This window comes from Juglans microcarpa x Juglans regia, chromosome 6S (assembly GCF_004785595.1).
Source record: "Juglans microcarpa x Juglans regia isolate MS1-56 chromosome 6S, Jm3101_v1.0, whole genome shotgun sequence".
Lineage (NCBI taxonomy): Eukaryota > Viridiplantae > Streptophyta > Magnoliopsida > Fagales > Juglandaceae > Juglans > Juglans microcarpa x Juglans regia.
Window position 1 is genome coordinate 19,950,278 of NC_054605.1, and position 15,874 is coordinate 19,966,151.

The 15,874-nt window shown below is 40.9% G+C and overlaps 1 protein-coding gene and 1 pseudogene across 3 annotated transcripts; both read left to right on the plus strand.

The window, feature by feature from the left end:
• On the plus strand, nucleotides 1-6,505 carry LOC121236781 (phosphoenolpyruvate carboxylase, housekeeping isozyme-like). 3 transcript variants are annotated; one of them, XM_041133231.1, is made up of 11 exons: nucleotides 1-170; nucleotides 478-665; nucleotides 1,209-1,600; nucleotides 1,881-1,965; nucleotides 2,308-2,530; nucleotides 2,790-2,893; nucleotides 3,015-3,102; nucleotides 3,632-3,786; nucleotides 4,236-5,234; nucleotides 5,334-5,720; nucleotides 5,852-6,505. In XM_041133231.1, exons 2-11 carry the CDS (start codon nucleotides 498-500, stop codon nucleotides 6,146-6,148), a joined length of 2,898 nt encoding a protein of 965 aa, XP_040989165.1. In that variant the 5' UTR covers nucleotides 1-170; nucleotides 478-497; the 3' UTR covers nucleotides 6,149-6,505. The 3 variants fall into 3 exon arrangements, with proteins under 3 accessions (XP_040989165.1, XP_040989166.1, XP_040989163.1); XM_041133232.1 differs by having other exon boundaries at nucleotides 71-170; nucleotides 319-665; XM_041133229.1 differs by having other exon boundaries at nucleotides 71-665.
• Nucleotides 6,506-12,863: 6,358 nt separating this feature from the next.
• On the plus strand, nucleotides 12,864-15,795 carry LOC121236686 (annotated as a pseudogene).
• The last annotated feature ends 79 nt before the right edge of the window (nucleotides 15,796-15,874 follow it).

The window sequence follows — 15,874 nt, forward strand, 5'->3', positions numbered from 1 at the left end:
CATCGACAAGGACAGGCTTTTACTTTCTATATAAAGTCGCATCCTCTGACCACTTGCATCTCAAAACTCTCTCTCTCTCTCTCGCTCTATCTCGCTCGCTCACTCACTCGGTCCCTGATCCAAGTTTTCGTCGTCTTCTTTTGTATCAAATCTCACTTGCCCAGATTCAGGTACTCCACCATAAACAACTCTGCCGGAATATTTATTTCTGGGTCCCTACGGAAATCACACTTATCTAGAAATTATCTGTTTTTCTTTTTATGTGTGTGTTATCATTCTCGTTTTACTGCATTGACTCTCCTTACACGTGGCCTTTAGCCATCAGATACTTGATTGCATTTCTCTTCTATTTTTATGGGTCACGATCAGAATCCGTGGCTTCTGGCGCTTGATTGAAACGGAGATTTCAGGCTCGCTTTTTTGGGTTTTTGCTTTCTGATTCTATTTGCACGTTTTTTCTTGGTTTTGTGATCAGAGGGTGATCCTGAGAGCGAGCAATGGCGAATCGGAATCTTGAGAAGCTGGCATCAATCGACGCGCAGCTTCGGCTTTTGGTTCCGGGGAAAGTGAGTGAGGATGACAAGCTGATTGAGTATGACGCTCTGCTATTGGATCGATTTCTGGATATTCTCCAAGATTTACATGGGGAGGACCTTAAGGAAACTGTAAGTGATTGATTTTGGCCTTTTTCGATTATTAGTTTATCAGTTTTAGAAGTTCACATTTCATTTTGATCAACGCACGTGAGGTCCAATTATTGAGTTTGCATTGAGAAGTGATAGTTTTTGAGTTTGCATTGAGGTCCAATATCTGCAGCAACATAATGTGGCAGTTTCAACTTTCAACGAGTCCCAAGTCATTATAAGAATCCATTATGTAAAGTAAAATATACATCAGGCTTTTCCAGTTCTGATTTGGTGTGGGGTCGAGGAGCTATTGTTTGTGTTGTCCGTGCTACTGCATATGATTCATTAATGTCACAAGTGGGTAGACCAAGGGCCGTTTAAGAGAGGGTCACACCGATTCTTGTATTTTATCTTTGACATGGAAAGATGGGTGCACGAGGATCTTTTTTTATTTTCTTCCCAAAATTTTAAGTAAACAGACTTGTTTTGTATTTTCAGTTTCTGTAATGAATTATAGCAATTAACCAACAGTGTTATTGATTCTCTCCTTCCTCTCTTTCTCTCTTACTAATATCTGTATAGGTTCAAGAGTGTTACGAGCTTTCTGCCGAATATGAAGGTAACCATGATCCTAAGAAGCTAGAAGAGCTTGGAAGTGTGTTGACAAGCTTGGATCCAGGGGACTCTATTGTTATTGCAAAGTCTTTCTCCCATATGCTTAACTTGGCCAACTTGGCCGAGGCGGTTCAGATTGCTTACCGCAGACGGAACAAGTTGAAAAAGGGAGATTTTGCTGATGAAAACTCTGCAACAACCGAATCAGACCTAGAAGAAACTCTCAAGAGACTGGTGGGGCAATTGAACAAGTCTCCACAAGAAGTTTTTGATGCTCTGAAGAACCAGACTGTGGATCTAGTCTTTACTGCACATCCTACGCAATCAGTTCGTCGGTCTTTACTTCAGAAGCATGGAAGGTTTGTCCACGAGTCATTATAGTAGTATAGTTTTGTGTCCATGAGTTACAACTAGATATTTTAACTTTTCCATCTCCCTCTGGGGTTCTATTTTAAGATATTGGGTGAGCATTCCAACATTCAAACTTCCTTACGTCCTTTAATTTACGTATGAATTCTTTATGAAAAGCCCTATGGTTTACGTCAGGGAAAGAGTACTGAACTTTGCATTCTTGTAGTACTTCTCTTTTTTTTTTTTTTTGTTTTTCCCTAATGTTTTCCCTTTTCTCTTTATGATTAGGATAAGGAATTGTTTGGCCCAATTGTATGCCAAAGACATTACCCCTGATGATAAGCAAGAGCTTGATGAGGCACTTCAAAGGGAGGTGAATATCAGCATCCTTTGAAATTGTTTACTTGCCATCATATTTTGGTGCTAGACATCATATTTTGCTATCACATTTTGCTGTTAGACATGGTTGCACACAATTTTTGGAAGATGGTCTCCGTAATTTACAGCAAACCAATTGATTGCCACATATGTTAATGCCGACAACATGTTAACTCCCTGAAGACTTAAGTTATGGAATGAATTTGAAGGTTAACATGGATTCACATCAGGAAGCTTTTCCACAAAACCGAAAAACAAAAGAAAAAAAGAAGCAAATATTGGCTTATTCAACTGTATTCTTAGTTTTCACTCAATTCTGCTATTTGACATCATGTAGATTCAAGCCGCATTTCGTACGGATGAGATCCGGAGGACCCCTCCGACTCCACAAGATGAGATGAGGGCAGGAATGAGCTACTTCCATGAAACAATCTGGAAGGGTGTTCCAAAGTTTCTACGCCGTGTTGACACAGCTTTGAAGAATCTAGGGATTAATGAACGAGTTCCTTACAATGCCCCACTTATTCAATTTTCATCTTGGATGGGTGGTGATCGTGATGGTAAGATTCTAATAAATTTAGTTCTTTGGGAAGGAGCAAAATGATGAACAGAACACCTTTCAACTATCAAATTTGGAATGGGTTTCAAATTAGTCAGTCTTTAATTACTTTTAATGGTATTAGTTGGAATAATGTTAAAGGACTGTTTTTTTCAATTTGGCAGGTCTAATTAGTTTATTTCAGTTGCAGAAGCTGGATTCTCTCTCTCCCTCTCCCTCTCTCTCTCAGTTTAGTGACCGTTTTAAAAAATTGGATGCAGGTAATCCTAGGGTGACTCCTGAGGTCACAAGGGATGTTTGCTTACTGGCCAGAATGATGGCTGCCAACTTGTACTATTCCCAAATAGAGGATCTTATGTTTGAGGTATTCTACTTCTTGCTATCATCTGTACAGAACTTCATTGCCTTGATTGGGTTACTGTTGCTTATTTATTGTTTACGTACTTGTAATCTGTACCAGCTAATATATGTTCATTCCCTTACAGTTGTCTATGTGGCGCTGCAGTGATGAGCTTCAAGTTCGTGCAGATGAACTCCACAGGTCTTCCAAGAAAGATGCAAAACACTACATAGGTAATCAATCTATGGTCGGGTGTGTTTTTTTCTTGTATATTTTGTATATATGATGCATCAGTTCAAGAAATATAGGTGTTTTCATGTATTTTCCATGTCTGTTAAATCGTAAATGCTGATTCTTTATTGAACTGTCTGTTAAGAGGTAGACTGCAATGCATGAGACCTTTTCTCCTGTCTTTCCTATAAATTCCTTCCATTTGTGGAAGCATAGTTCACTTGAGTGTTTCAATGTTAATTGCCAATCTGAAGCGTATACCAATTTCCTCACGTTTGATCCACAATGTTTCAGCTTTAGTAAAATGGAAGGAACAAATGCAAATAGTGGTTCCCACGATAATGTGCTTTCTAACCATGTCCCTATGATCCAGCTTATTCTTGTTTCAAGTTTATTTCTATCCCTTTGAGACACTCTTTGAAAAATGATTGTAAAACAGCCTTATTGTTAGTGGTAGTGTAGTGAATTTTCAATTAAGGGGCCTGAAATATTTTACTGTTATAGGACTCATTGACTTTTTGTGTAAAACAGAGTTTTGGAAACAAGTTCCTCCCAGTGAACCCTATCGTGTCATTCTTGGTGAAGTGAGGGATAGGCTTTATCAAACACGTGAACGCTCTCGCCATCTGTTAGCCAATGGGTACTCTGACATCCCAGAGGATGCAACTTTCACCAACGTTGAGCAGGTATTTTCCTATAATTGTGTTGCCATCTCAAGTCCTCTTAAACAACCCGGAGTTTAAGGCCCCGTTTGGATATAAGAAGTGTTTTATCTCATCTCATCTCATCATTACAACTTTTTCAAATTTTCACACAAAATATAATAAACAATTCAACTTTTTCAAATCTCAAAACAATAATAATATTAAAAAATAATATTCTAACAATATTTTATTCAATTTTCAACTTTCATCTCAACTCATTATCCAAAAGGCACCTAAATCTTTTATGATATCATCCTGTACTTAATTATTCTTGAGAAGTGAAGAAATGAAAGGAGATATATTAGGTGGATTTGGTACTGAAAATATTTGCTAATAATGCGGTACTCCTTGTGTATGAAGTTTCAAATTGCTTTTTCATGTATTTATTGTTCAATTGGTTTAGATACTGATCTAGTTCAAATTGCATGCAGTTTCTGGAACCTCTTGAGCTATGTTACAGATCACTCTGTGCATGCGGTGACCAGGCAATTGCTGATGGAAGCCTTCTTGACTTCTTGAGGCAAGTGTCAACTTTTGGATTGTCACTTGTGAGACTTGACATTAGGCAAGAGTCAGATCGTCATACTGATGTCATGGATGCCATTACCAAGCACCTGGGAATTGGGTCCTACCGAGACTGGTCAGAAGAAAGTCGACAGGAATGGCTTTTATCTGAACTCGGTGGCAAGCGCCCACTGTTTGGACCCGATCTTCCTAAAACTGAGGAAATCTGTGATGTTCTGGACACATTTCACGTCATAGCAGAACTTCCATCAGACAACTTTGGAGCATATATAATTTCAATGGCAACTGCACCATCTGATGTACTTGCAGTTGAGCTCCTGCAACGTGAATGCCATGTGAAGCAACCATTAAGAGTTGTTCCACTGTTTGAGAAGCTTGCAGACCTGGAGGCTGCTCCTGCTGCTTTAGTTCGGCTATTCTCAGTAGATTGGTATAGAAACCGAATTAATGGGAAACAAGAAGTTATGATCGGCTATTCAGATTCTGGTAAAGATGCAGGACGGTTCTCTGCAGCCTGGCAGTTATATAAGGCTCAAGAGGAGCTTATAAAGGTTGCCAAGCAATATGGTATAAAGCTAACTATGTTCCACGGTCGCGGCGGGACTGTTGGAAGAGGAGGTGGGCCCACCCATCTTGCCATATTGTCTCAACCTCCTGAAACCATTCATGGATCGCTCCGAGTTACTGTTCAAGGTGAAGTTATTGAGCGATCATTTGGAGAGGAGCACTTGTGTTTTAGAACGCTCCAGCGATTCACAGCTGCTACTTTGGAGCATGGTATGCACCCACCTGTTTCTCCTAAACCAGAATGGCGTGCATTGATGGATGAAATGGCCGTCATTGCTACAGAAGAATATCGTTCTATTGTTTTCAACGAACCCCGATTTGTCGAATATTTCCGCCTTGTAAGAATTCTGCACAGATAGCATCAATCTTATTTTCCTGTCAAGCTCGTTATAGACCATCTTTGACTTAATAACCATTGTCTATTTATATATACGTAGGCTACACCAGAGTTGGAATATGGTCGGATGAACATTGGAAGCCGTCCATCGAAGCGTAAGCCAAGCGGAGGTATTGAATCACTCCGTGCAATCCCATGGATTTTTGCCTGGACACAAACAAGGTTTCATCTTCCAGTGTGGCTAGGCTTTGGAGCGGCATTCAAACAAGTCATTCAGAAGGACATTAGGAACCTCCATATGCTGCAGGAGATGTACAATGCATGGCCTTTCTTCAGGGTCACCATTGATTTGGTCGAAATGGTGTTTGCCAAGGGAGATCCAGGAATTGCTGCTTTGTATGACAAGCTCCTTGTTTCAGAGGATCTCTGGAAATTTGGAGAGCGGTTGAGGGTCAATTATGAAGAAACTAAGAGGCTTCTCCTGCAGGTAAATAAATTTGGATAGAATATATTTACACATTTGAGTTTTGTTTACTAGACAATTACATTTCTCCCTATGAGACCTTCCAATGAATTGGTTATAACAAAAACTGAGTTTTCCTTTTCCTGTGCTCTTAGATTGCTGGACACAGGGATCTTCTTGAAGGGGACCCATACTTGAAGCAAAGACTCCGCCTTCGTGATTCCTACATTACTACCCTGAATGTATGCCAAGCCTACACATTGAAGAGAATCAGGGATCCGAACTATAATGTGCAGGTGCGGCCACACATCTCCAAGGAGATTATGGAGACAAGCAAAGCGGCTGACGAACTTGTGAAGCTGAACCCAACAAGCGAATATGCCCCTGGTTTAGAGGATACCCTCATATTGACCATGAAGGGTATTGCTGCAGGCTTGCAGAACACTGGTTAGACTAATGCAGTTCAGTGTTTTCATTTTGCTGTTTTTCTGGACAAAAAGTTTGCGTCGATCCATTAATTATATGCACCAGAGGCTGATGTTCTGTTATTATCCACATCACCATCCAAGTCTGCGTGGCCCCATGAGATGTGATCCAAGTTATTAGTAAAATATTATAAAGCTGTACTCGAATGCTACTAGAGCCAGCAGTTTTATTGTAGCTTTACTAGAGTTGAAGTCGATGGAACTTCATTTTATATGCTTTACTACAAAATGTCCTATGAGCATTGTGCTATATGTGTGTTTTCGGACAATAACATGGTTGTTTTTTTAAACTGGTATTCATAATAAGACACATACTCGTCTAAATTCCAGACGTGTGAATAAGATATAAGAAATGGCCATGATTGTTAGGAATAAGTGGAGCTAAGACTAACACGAAGTATAGTAGCGGAACTAAAACGAAAGAAATTGATGACAATCACACAGAAAGAACATCAAGAATTAAGTGGTTCGACTCAAAATGAGCCTACATCTACTGGTGGGGTCGGTATCGAAGATTTCACTATCAACAGAGATGGAGTACAGATCAATACAACAAAACTTCACAAGGAAGTTATCTCTCAAACTCTCTCTAGACTTCTCTCTCAAGAAAACACTAAACAAGAGCAAAAATGAATTCTAAAGTCCTTGGAAGAGAAGAGGCGCCGTTTGATATTTATAGAAAAAGTGAGAATTCACTTTTGTGAACATTGGCTCGAGCGAACGTCGAGCGAGTGTCAAGCGAACGTAGATATTCTGCACTTCGCTCAAACCAACAATTGTGCGAGAGTCGAGCGAAGCTCTCTGCTAGAACTCGCTCGAGCTGGGTGTCGAGCGAGGGTCGAGCGAAGCTCTCTGACTTGGATATTGCTCGAGCTGAATGTCGAGCGATACTTGAGCTTCTCGAGCGAATGTCGAGCGAAGCTCTCTGTCTGAATTCGCTCGAGCTGAGTGTCGAGCGAATGTTGAGCGAAGCTCTCTGTCTGACTTCGCTCGAGCTGAGTGAACCTCCGCTCGAGCGAACCTACGACACTTGCACTGTTCAATCAGAATTCAAGCCACCTCATAACAAATCTCCACCTTGGCTTGAACTCTGCCAAAACACAAAAAACCTCCGACCACAAAACCAATCCCCACCACCAAATCCCTTACGGGAATAATAAAATGCGAACACCAATCAAGTCCAAACAAAGTTTGAACTTGTATACTGCAACTGGCTTAGTCATCATATCTGCTGGATTCTCTGTAGTAGCAATCTTCAGAATCTGGATAGCACCCTCTATAACAATCTCTCTGAGAAAATGGTACCTGACATCAATGTGCTTTGTTCTTTCATGATACATTTGATTTTTGGTCAAATGTATTGCACTCTGACTGTCACAGAATACTGAGATCCCATCTTGTTGTAAACCCAAATCATTGACCAAGCTTTTCAACCAAATGGCCTCCTTAACAGCCTCTGCTGCTGCCATGTACTCTGCCTCGGTAGTTGATAAAGCAACAGTGGATTGCAGTGTTGCTTTCCAACTGATAGCTGACCCACACAGAGTGAAAACATAACCTGTCAATGATCTTCTTTTATCTAAGTCTCCAGCATAATCTGAATCAACAAAACCAGTAATTTTGGAACTGAGATCGACATCTCTATCAAATATTAACCCAAAGTTCAGGGTTCCCCTCAGATACCTGAGTATCCATTTCACAGCCTGCCAATGAGTCTTACCTGGGTTAGCCATATACCTGCTAACTACGCTCACTGCCTGTGAAATGTCTGGGCGGGTGCAAACCATTGCATACATGATGCTGCCAACTGCACTTGAATAAGGAACACTAGCCATGAACTGTTCCTCTTCAGTTGTCTGAGGAGATAGGCAAGCTGAAAGCTTAAAGTGCGTAGCAAGTGGTGTACTTACTGGTTTGGAATCAAACATCCCAAATCTCTAAAGCACTTTCTCAATATACTTTCCCTGGGACAAGTACAACTTTCCAGCTTTCCTATCTCTGAAGATTTCCATTCCCAAAATCTTCTTCGCAGCACCTAAGTCTTTCATTTCAAACTCATTTCTGAGTTGGGTCTTTAACAAACCTATGTCAGATATGCTTCTAGCAGCAATAAGCATATCATCAACATATAATAGCAAATAAATGAAAGACTTATCAGATAATTCCTTATGATAAACACAACTATCATAGTTACTTCTCAAATAACCATGATCAATCATAAAGGAATCAAACCGCTTATACCATTGCCTTGGCGACTGCTTCAAACCATATAAAGACTTCTTCAATCTGCACACATGATCTTCCTTGTTTTCAACAATGAATCCCTCTGGCTGATGCATGTAAATGGTCTCTTCAAGTTCACCATGTAAGAACGCTGTTTTAACATCAAGTTGTTGTAGCTCTAAGTCATACAATGCTACTAAAGCTAGTAGTAATCTGATCGAACTGTGTTTCACCACTGGAGAGAAGACTTCAGTGAAGTCGATGCCTTCTCTCTGACTGAAGCCGTTAGCAACTAAGCGTGCCTTGTACCTTGCATCTGTATCACCCTGGATTCCCTCTTTTCTTTTGAAAACCCATTTGCAGCCAACAATCTTTACCTTCTTTGGCAACAGACCAAATCCCATGTTTGGTTTTTGTGAAGAGACTCAATCTCTTCAGTCATAGCTGCGCACCACTGTGCAGATTCTACGCTCTTGACAGCTTCTGAATAACTGGAAGGTTCCTGACCAACAATATTCTCTGCCGTAGTAAGAGCATACATAACCATATCTGCATGAGCATACCTCTGAGGTGGTCTAATCTGCCTCCTCTGTCTACCAGTCGCTATACTGTAGTCTTGCTCACCTTGTGCGCCGCTACTTGAATCAGAATCATGCTCATCTTCAATAGCATGATCTTGGGCGCCGTTGGGCAGCCCTTGTGATGCTTCCACCTGAAACTCCACCTGCTTTCTAACATCCTGTTCTTGTCCTGTAGACTCAGAATTCTCCTTCCTCGGACTAAGCATGGATTTTTCATCAAAAGTGACATCCCTACTGATTACAAACTTGGGTGATTTAGGATCAGTACACCACAATCTGAATCCCTTCACCCCACTGGCATACCCAATGAATATGCCCTTCTTTGCCCTTGGCTCAAGTTTTCCATCATTAACATGGAAATATGCAGAACAACCAAAAACTTTCAAATTTGAATAATCAGCAGGAGTATCAGACCATACCTCATTCGGAGTCTTCAAACCAATCGCTGTGGCTGGAGAGCGATTGACCAAGTAACAGGCCGTGTTGATTGCTTCAGCCCAGAAATCCTTAGCCAAGCCTGCATTAGAAAGCATGCTGCGAGCTCTCTCCAAGAGGGTCCTGTTCATCCGTTCAGCTACCCCATTTTGCTGTGGAGTATGTCTAACTGTACGATGTCTGGCAATACCCTCATTTCTGCAGAATTCATCAAACTCACCTCCGCAGAACTCCATACCATTGTCAGTGCGAAGTCGCTTGATTTTCTTGCCCGTCTGATTTTCAATCAAAACTTTCCACTGTTTGAAGTTAACAAATACATCACTTTTCTGCTTCAAAAAGTAGACCCAAACCTTTCGTGAGAAATCATCAATGAACGTAAGCAAATATTGAGCTCCACCTTTTGACGGGACGGAAGATGGGCCCCAAAGATCAGAATGAATGTAGTCCACAGAACTTCTGGTTCTGTGAACCCCTGTAGAGAACTGAACCCTGCACTGTTTGCCAAACACACAGTGTTCACAGAAATCCAGTTTCCCTATCTTCTGATTACATAACAAACCCTGCTTACTCAGAATTGACATTCCCTTTTCACTCATATGACCCAAACGCATATGCCACAAACGAGTGACATCTGTATCTGGATCATCTGAGACTGACACTGCAGCTGCACCTGTCACTGTAGAGCCCTGAAGGAAATAAAGGCCATTTGTCTTATCTCCTTTCATCACAACCATAGAGCCCTTACTGACTCTGATAGCTCCACCTTCACCAGTGTACTTGTAGTCCAGAGAATCAAGAGTACCCAAATAAATAAGATTCTTTTTCAAATCTGGAATGTGTCGAACATTTGACAATGTCCGGACAATTCCATCAAACATCTTGATTCTGACTGAACCAATTCCAGCAATTTTGCAACCCATATTATTCCCTAACAAAACAGAACCTCCGTTGACCGATTCATAGTTAGTGAACCAGTCCCTCTTGGGACACATATGGAAAGTGCAAGTTGAGTCCATGACCCACTTGTCACTAAAGCGACTATTGGAGTCGCTTATTGCTAGAACAAGATCTAGGTCGTTAGACCTATCATCAGCAATACTAACGGCATTAGATGAACTAGTGCCGTCCTCTCTGTTTTTCAATTTTGGACACTCGTTTTTGTAGTGACCAAACTTATGGCAGTAATGACATTTGATGTTTTTCTTACTAACCGTTGTTTGTGAACTGCCCCTGGATTTTCCCTTATTCTTCTCTGAACCCCTGTCATTTGATCTACCCCTGCTTGAGGACCCCTTAACAAACAAGCCACTAGCTTGTTCATTAGTGTTCTTCACACTCAATTTATTCCTCAACTCTTTAGAATTCAAAGCAGACTTTACATCAACCAAGGAAATTGTATTTCTACCATACAACATGGAGTTCACAAAGTTCTCAAAAGATGTGAGTAATGAACATAAAATAATTAACGCTTGATCTTCTTCTTCAAGCTTAATATCTATATTCCTTAGATCCATAATGATTTTATTAAATTCATCTAGGTGTTCAGAAATAAGAGTACCTTCCTTCATTTTGAGAGTGTATAACCGTTGTTTCAAATACAACCGGTTGGTGAGAGATCTCTTCATGTACAGATTCTCAAGTGCCGACCAGAGACCAGTTGCAGTCTCCTCGTCAGCAACCTCTCTTAAAACTCCATCAGATAGTGACAAAAGAATAGTACTGTGTACCTTTTCTTCTTCTTCTTTCTAAGGAGCCGTAGAATCTTCAGATACCAACACTTCTAATACTTTTGACAAGCCCTGTTGTCGCAGTAAAGCCTTCATCTTGATGCGCCATAGACTGAAACTGTTCTGACGGTCAAATTTCTCCACTTCGAACTTAGCCATAGCCATCCCTCCAGATCCTGAGCCAAGCTCTGATACCAGTTTGTTGGGAATAAGTGTAGCTAAGACTAACACGAAGTATAATAGCGGAACTAAAACGAAAGAAATTGATGACAATCACACAGAAAGAACACCAATAATTAAGTGTTCGACTCAAAATGAGCCTACATCCACTGGTGGGGTCGGTATCGAAGATTTCACTATCAACAGAGATGGAGTACAGATCAATACAACAAAACTTCACAAGGAAGTTATCTCTCAAACTCTCTCTAGACTTCTCTCTCAAGAAAACACTAAACAAGAGCAAAAATGAATTCTGAAGTCCTTGGAAGAGAAGATGCGCCGTTTGATATTTATAGGAAAAGTGAGAATTCACTTTTGTGAACATTGGCTCGAGCGAACGTCGAGCGAGTGTCGAGCGAACGTAGATATTCTGTACTTCGCTTAAGCCAACAGTTGTGCGAGAGTCGAGCGAAGCTCTCTGCCAGAACTCGCTCGAGCTGGGTGTTGAGCGAGGGTCGAGCGAAGCTCTCTGACTTGGATATTGCTCGAGCTGAATGTCGAGCGATACTTGAGCGAAGCTCTCTGTCTGAATTCGCTCGAGCTGAATGTCGAGCGAATGTCGAGCGAAGCTCTCTGTCTGAATTCGCTCGAGCTGAGTGTCGAGCGAATGTTGAGCGAAGCTCTCTGTCTGACTTCGCTCGAGCTGAGTGAACATCCGCTCGAGCGAACCTACGACACTTGCACTGTTCAATCAGAATTCAAGCGACCTCATAACAATGATTGTTGGATTGTGGCACCAAGAAACGTACAGTTAGGGTCCCTTATATATATATATATACATATATTTGGGACTAATTACTCTGACCCGATTCACTTTCACCTCTTCGTTTTACCCTCCACTCGGGCCCAAAATCTAATGTAAGAAAAATAGAATATATATATATATTTATATTGCTTATAGGAATTAAACCAAGTACTTTTCGTTTTCTCCTTCGAGTACCATTCCAAACCACTTTTTTAACGTATTCCACGTGACCGTTAAAGTTAAAGGGGCAGCAGAAGATTGACATTTCGTGCAGGGCAAACATGAAGGTACGAGGAAGTCGTGATTGCTTGGAGGGCAAGCATTGGATGAAATTTCAGAGTTAGGTTTCCGTTTCAGTGTCTAGATTATAATGATGTTGCCTACAATGTTTTACATTTCGAAGTTGAATGTAAAACAATGTCTAGATGATAATGATGTTACCTACCATGTTTTACATTTCGAAGTTGAAATGTTTTTACATTTTGAAGTTGAAATGTCAATGTCATACTTAAATCAAAAGGTTCCCTGTTTTAAAATGGAATTCTTCAATGTCAACCAAAGACCACAACAAATGGAAGAAGTCTTTTCCGAGGCTAAACTCTGTTATAAAACACGTCGAGGGAAGAGCTGCAGAGGCAAGAAATCAACAAAAAATCTTTCGGTCAATCCAAAGCAAAAGCTAATTTCATCAATCCACAATCTTTATCATTTGATAGCAAAACCTAACTGTATTATTAAAGCTTTGGAAAATGTTGTCACGCAAAAGGTTGTCTGATCCATCAACAGTTTTGACTGCAGCAGCCTCTTTCGCTGCCACAGCGATGCTTATTCGAAGCATTGCCAATGATTTGATTCCAAATGGACTCCGAAGTTATTTCTCCTCCAGCATCGACAAATTTTCCCGAAAATTCTCTTCAAAACTGACCATCGTCATAGAGGAATTTCAAGGGCATTCGACAAACGAGATGTTTGTGGCAATTTATGCCTACTTGGGCACTAAAGTGACCCCATATATTCAAAGAATCAAAGCGAGCAAAGGTGAGAGGGACACGAAACTAGTGGTCACTGTGGATAGAGATGAAGAGATAGTTGATGTTTATGGAGATGTGCCATTAATTTGGACATTGGTTTGCAAGGAGGTTGAATCACCCGGTATCAGAAATCGGGGTGATCGGAAAGTGTCTCTATCTCTTCGATCTGAAGTGAGATCGTACGAGCTAAACTTCCATCAGAAACATAGAGAAATGGTACTGAATTCATATTTACCATACATTTGGATAGAGCCAAGGTCATTAAAGAAGAAAGCAAGGCTATAAAGCTTCACATAGTTGTTTATGGGCGCTGGGACTCGAGGGTGATTGATCTTGATCACCCAATATTGACAGAATCATCTCTTCTCATATTTTTAGATTACACAAAATCAGAGATTTCTTAATCTTAGGCAACTGTTACAATAGTATAGTTTCCTTATATGTAAATTTCCATAATTAGTTTCATTGTACACTTATATATTTTGTAAAGCAGAATACAAAAATTTATACTGAATTATTCAAACTCGTTTTCCCTCTTGCTTAACATGGTATCAGGCTAGGTTTTGTCTTTTTTTGGCATCACCATGGCTGAATCCTCCAACCCACCTCTCCCTTCCCTCCCTTCCCCTTGTCTTCTTCATCCCTCAGATTCACCAAGCTTAACCCTTGTCAATGGACTCCTAACCGGCGACAACTATCCCAAATGGCAAAAAGCCATGACCCGAGCCCTCAATGCCAAAAACAAACTTAGTTTTGTTGATGGCACTCTCAAAGCTCCTGAACCTAATACACCTGAATACACCCGATGGAACCAAACGAAGGATATGGTTCTTACCTGGATCCTCAATTCCATCAGCCCCTCTCTTGCCAATTCTCTTGAATATCACACCAACCCACGTGATGTTTGGGTGGACCTTTCCTCTCGTTTTTGTCATGGCAATAATGCCAGAATCTACCAACTCAAACGGACTCTATCTCTACTTCCTGATCCTATCATTTATCGTCGTCTTGTTGGTCGTCTCATTTACTTGACCATCGCTCGACCTGACATTGTTTATGCCGTCAACATTCTTAGTCAGTTTATGCATGCTCCTCGTGTTCCCCATATGACTGCTGCTACGCGTGTTCTCCGCTACATCAAAGGGAGCCCCGGCCAAGGCATTTTTTTCTCCTCTTCCAGTATCACTCAGGTTACAGCTTATACTGATTCTGATTGGGCCAGTTGCCCAACCACCCGTCGCTCCACCACAGGCTATTTCATCCAGCTCGGTACCAGTCCAATCTCGTGGCGCACAAAAAAACAGACTACTGTTGCTCGTTCTTCTGCTGAAGCTGAATACCGCGCTATGTCTGTCACCACCTGTGAACTCACCTGGCTAAAGCAACTTCTCACTGATCTTGGCATTCCTCATCCCGAGCCTTTCCATCTCTACTGTGATAATCAGTCTGCATTTCACATTGCTCACAATCCAGTGTTCCATGAACGTACCAAGCATATTGAGATCGATTGCCACATCATTCGCGACAAAATTCGCTCCGGCCTCCTTAAAGCAATTCACACTTCTTCACATGAGCAAATTGCAGATATCTTCATCAAAGCTTTAGGACAAGATCTTTTCCACCATTTCTCATGCAAGTTGGGCATTACGGATCTTCATGCGCCAACTTGAAGGGGAGTATTGACAGAATCATCTCTTCCCATATTTTTAGATTACACAAAATCAGGGATTTCTTAATCTTAGGCAACTGTTACAATAGTATAGTTTCCTTATATGTAAATTTCCATAATTAGTTTCATTGTACACTTATATATTTTGTAAAGCAGAATAAAAAAATATATACTGAATTATTCAAACTCGTTTTCCCTCTTGCTTAACACCAAATGATCTTCAAGACGCTTGCCATGGATTCAGAGCTTAAGATGACATTGATGGATGACTTGAAGAACTTTGTGGAGGGGAAGGAATTATATAAAAGAACTGGGAAAGCTTGGAGACGAGGGTACTTGTTGTATGGTCCTCCTGGCACTAGAAAGTCAAGCTTGATAGCAGCCATGGCTAATCACCTAAATTATGACATCTACGACTTGGATCTAACAGATGTCCAGTTCAATGCTGAGTTAAGATCGTTGTTACTCAGCATGTCGAATCGATCTATTCTTGTAATCTAGGATATTGATTGCAGTATCAATCTGCAGAACCGAGAATCTGAGAGTGAATCTGGTAAAGATAACAAAAATCCGGTGACACTTTCCGGACTCCTCAACTTGATAGATGGACTTTGGTCTTGCTGTGGTGAAGAAAGAATCGTTGTGTTCACGACCAATCACAAAGACAGGCTAGACCCTGCATTGTTGAGACCAGGACGCATGGACATGCACGTTCACATGTCATATTGCACCTTTTCTGCATTCAAGCAGTTAGCCTTCAACTATCATAGAATTTCCCAGCATCAGTTCTTTGAAGCAATTGAAGGGCTTATAGGGGAGGTTAAAGTCACCCCTGCAGAAGTTGCAGGTGAGCTGATGAAGAGCAAAGATGCTGAGTTTTCCCTCCAAGGCCTCATCGAGTTTCTTCAGAAGAAGAAAATCCAAACTGAATGAGCCTGAAACTAAAAAGGATATCAGCGAAGACCATAAGGAAGGCAGAGACAAGCCAGATGGTGAAGGGGAAAAGCTAAATTTAGCTCAAGGATGATGACGAAAATATATAGGAAAAAAACTAGGACTA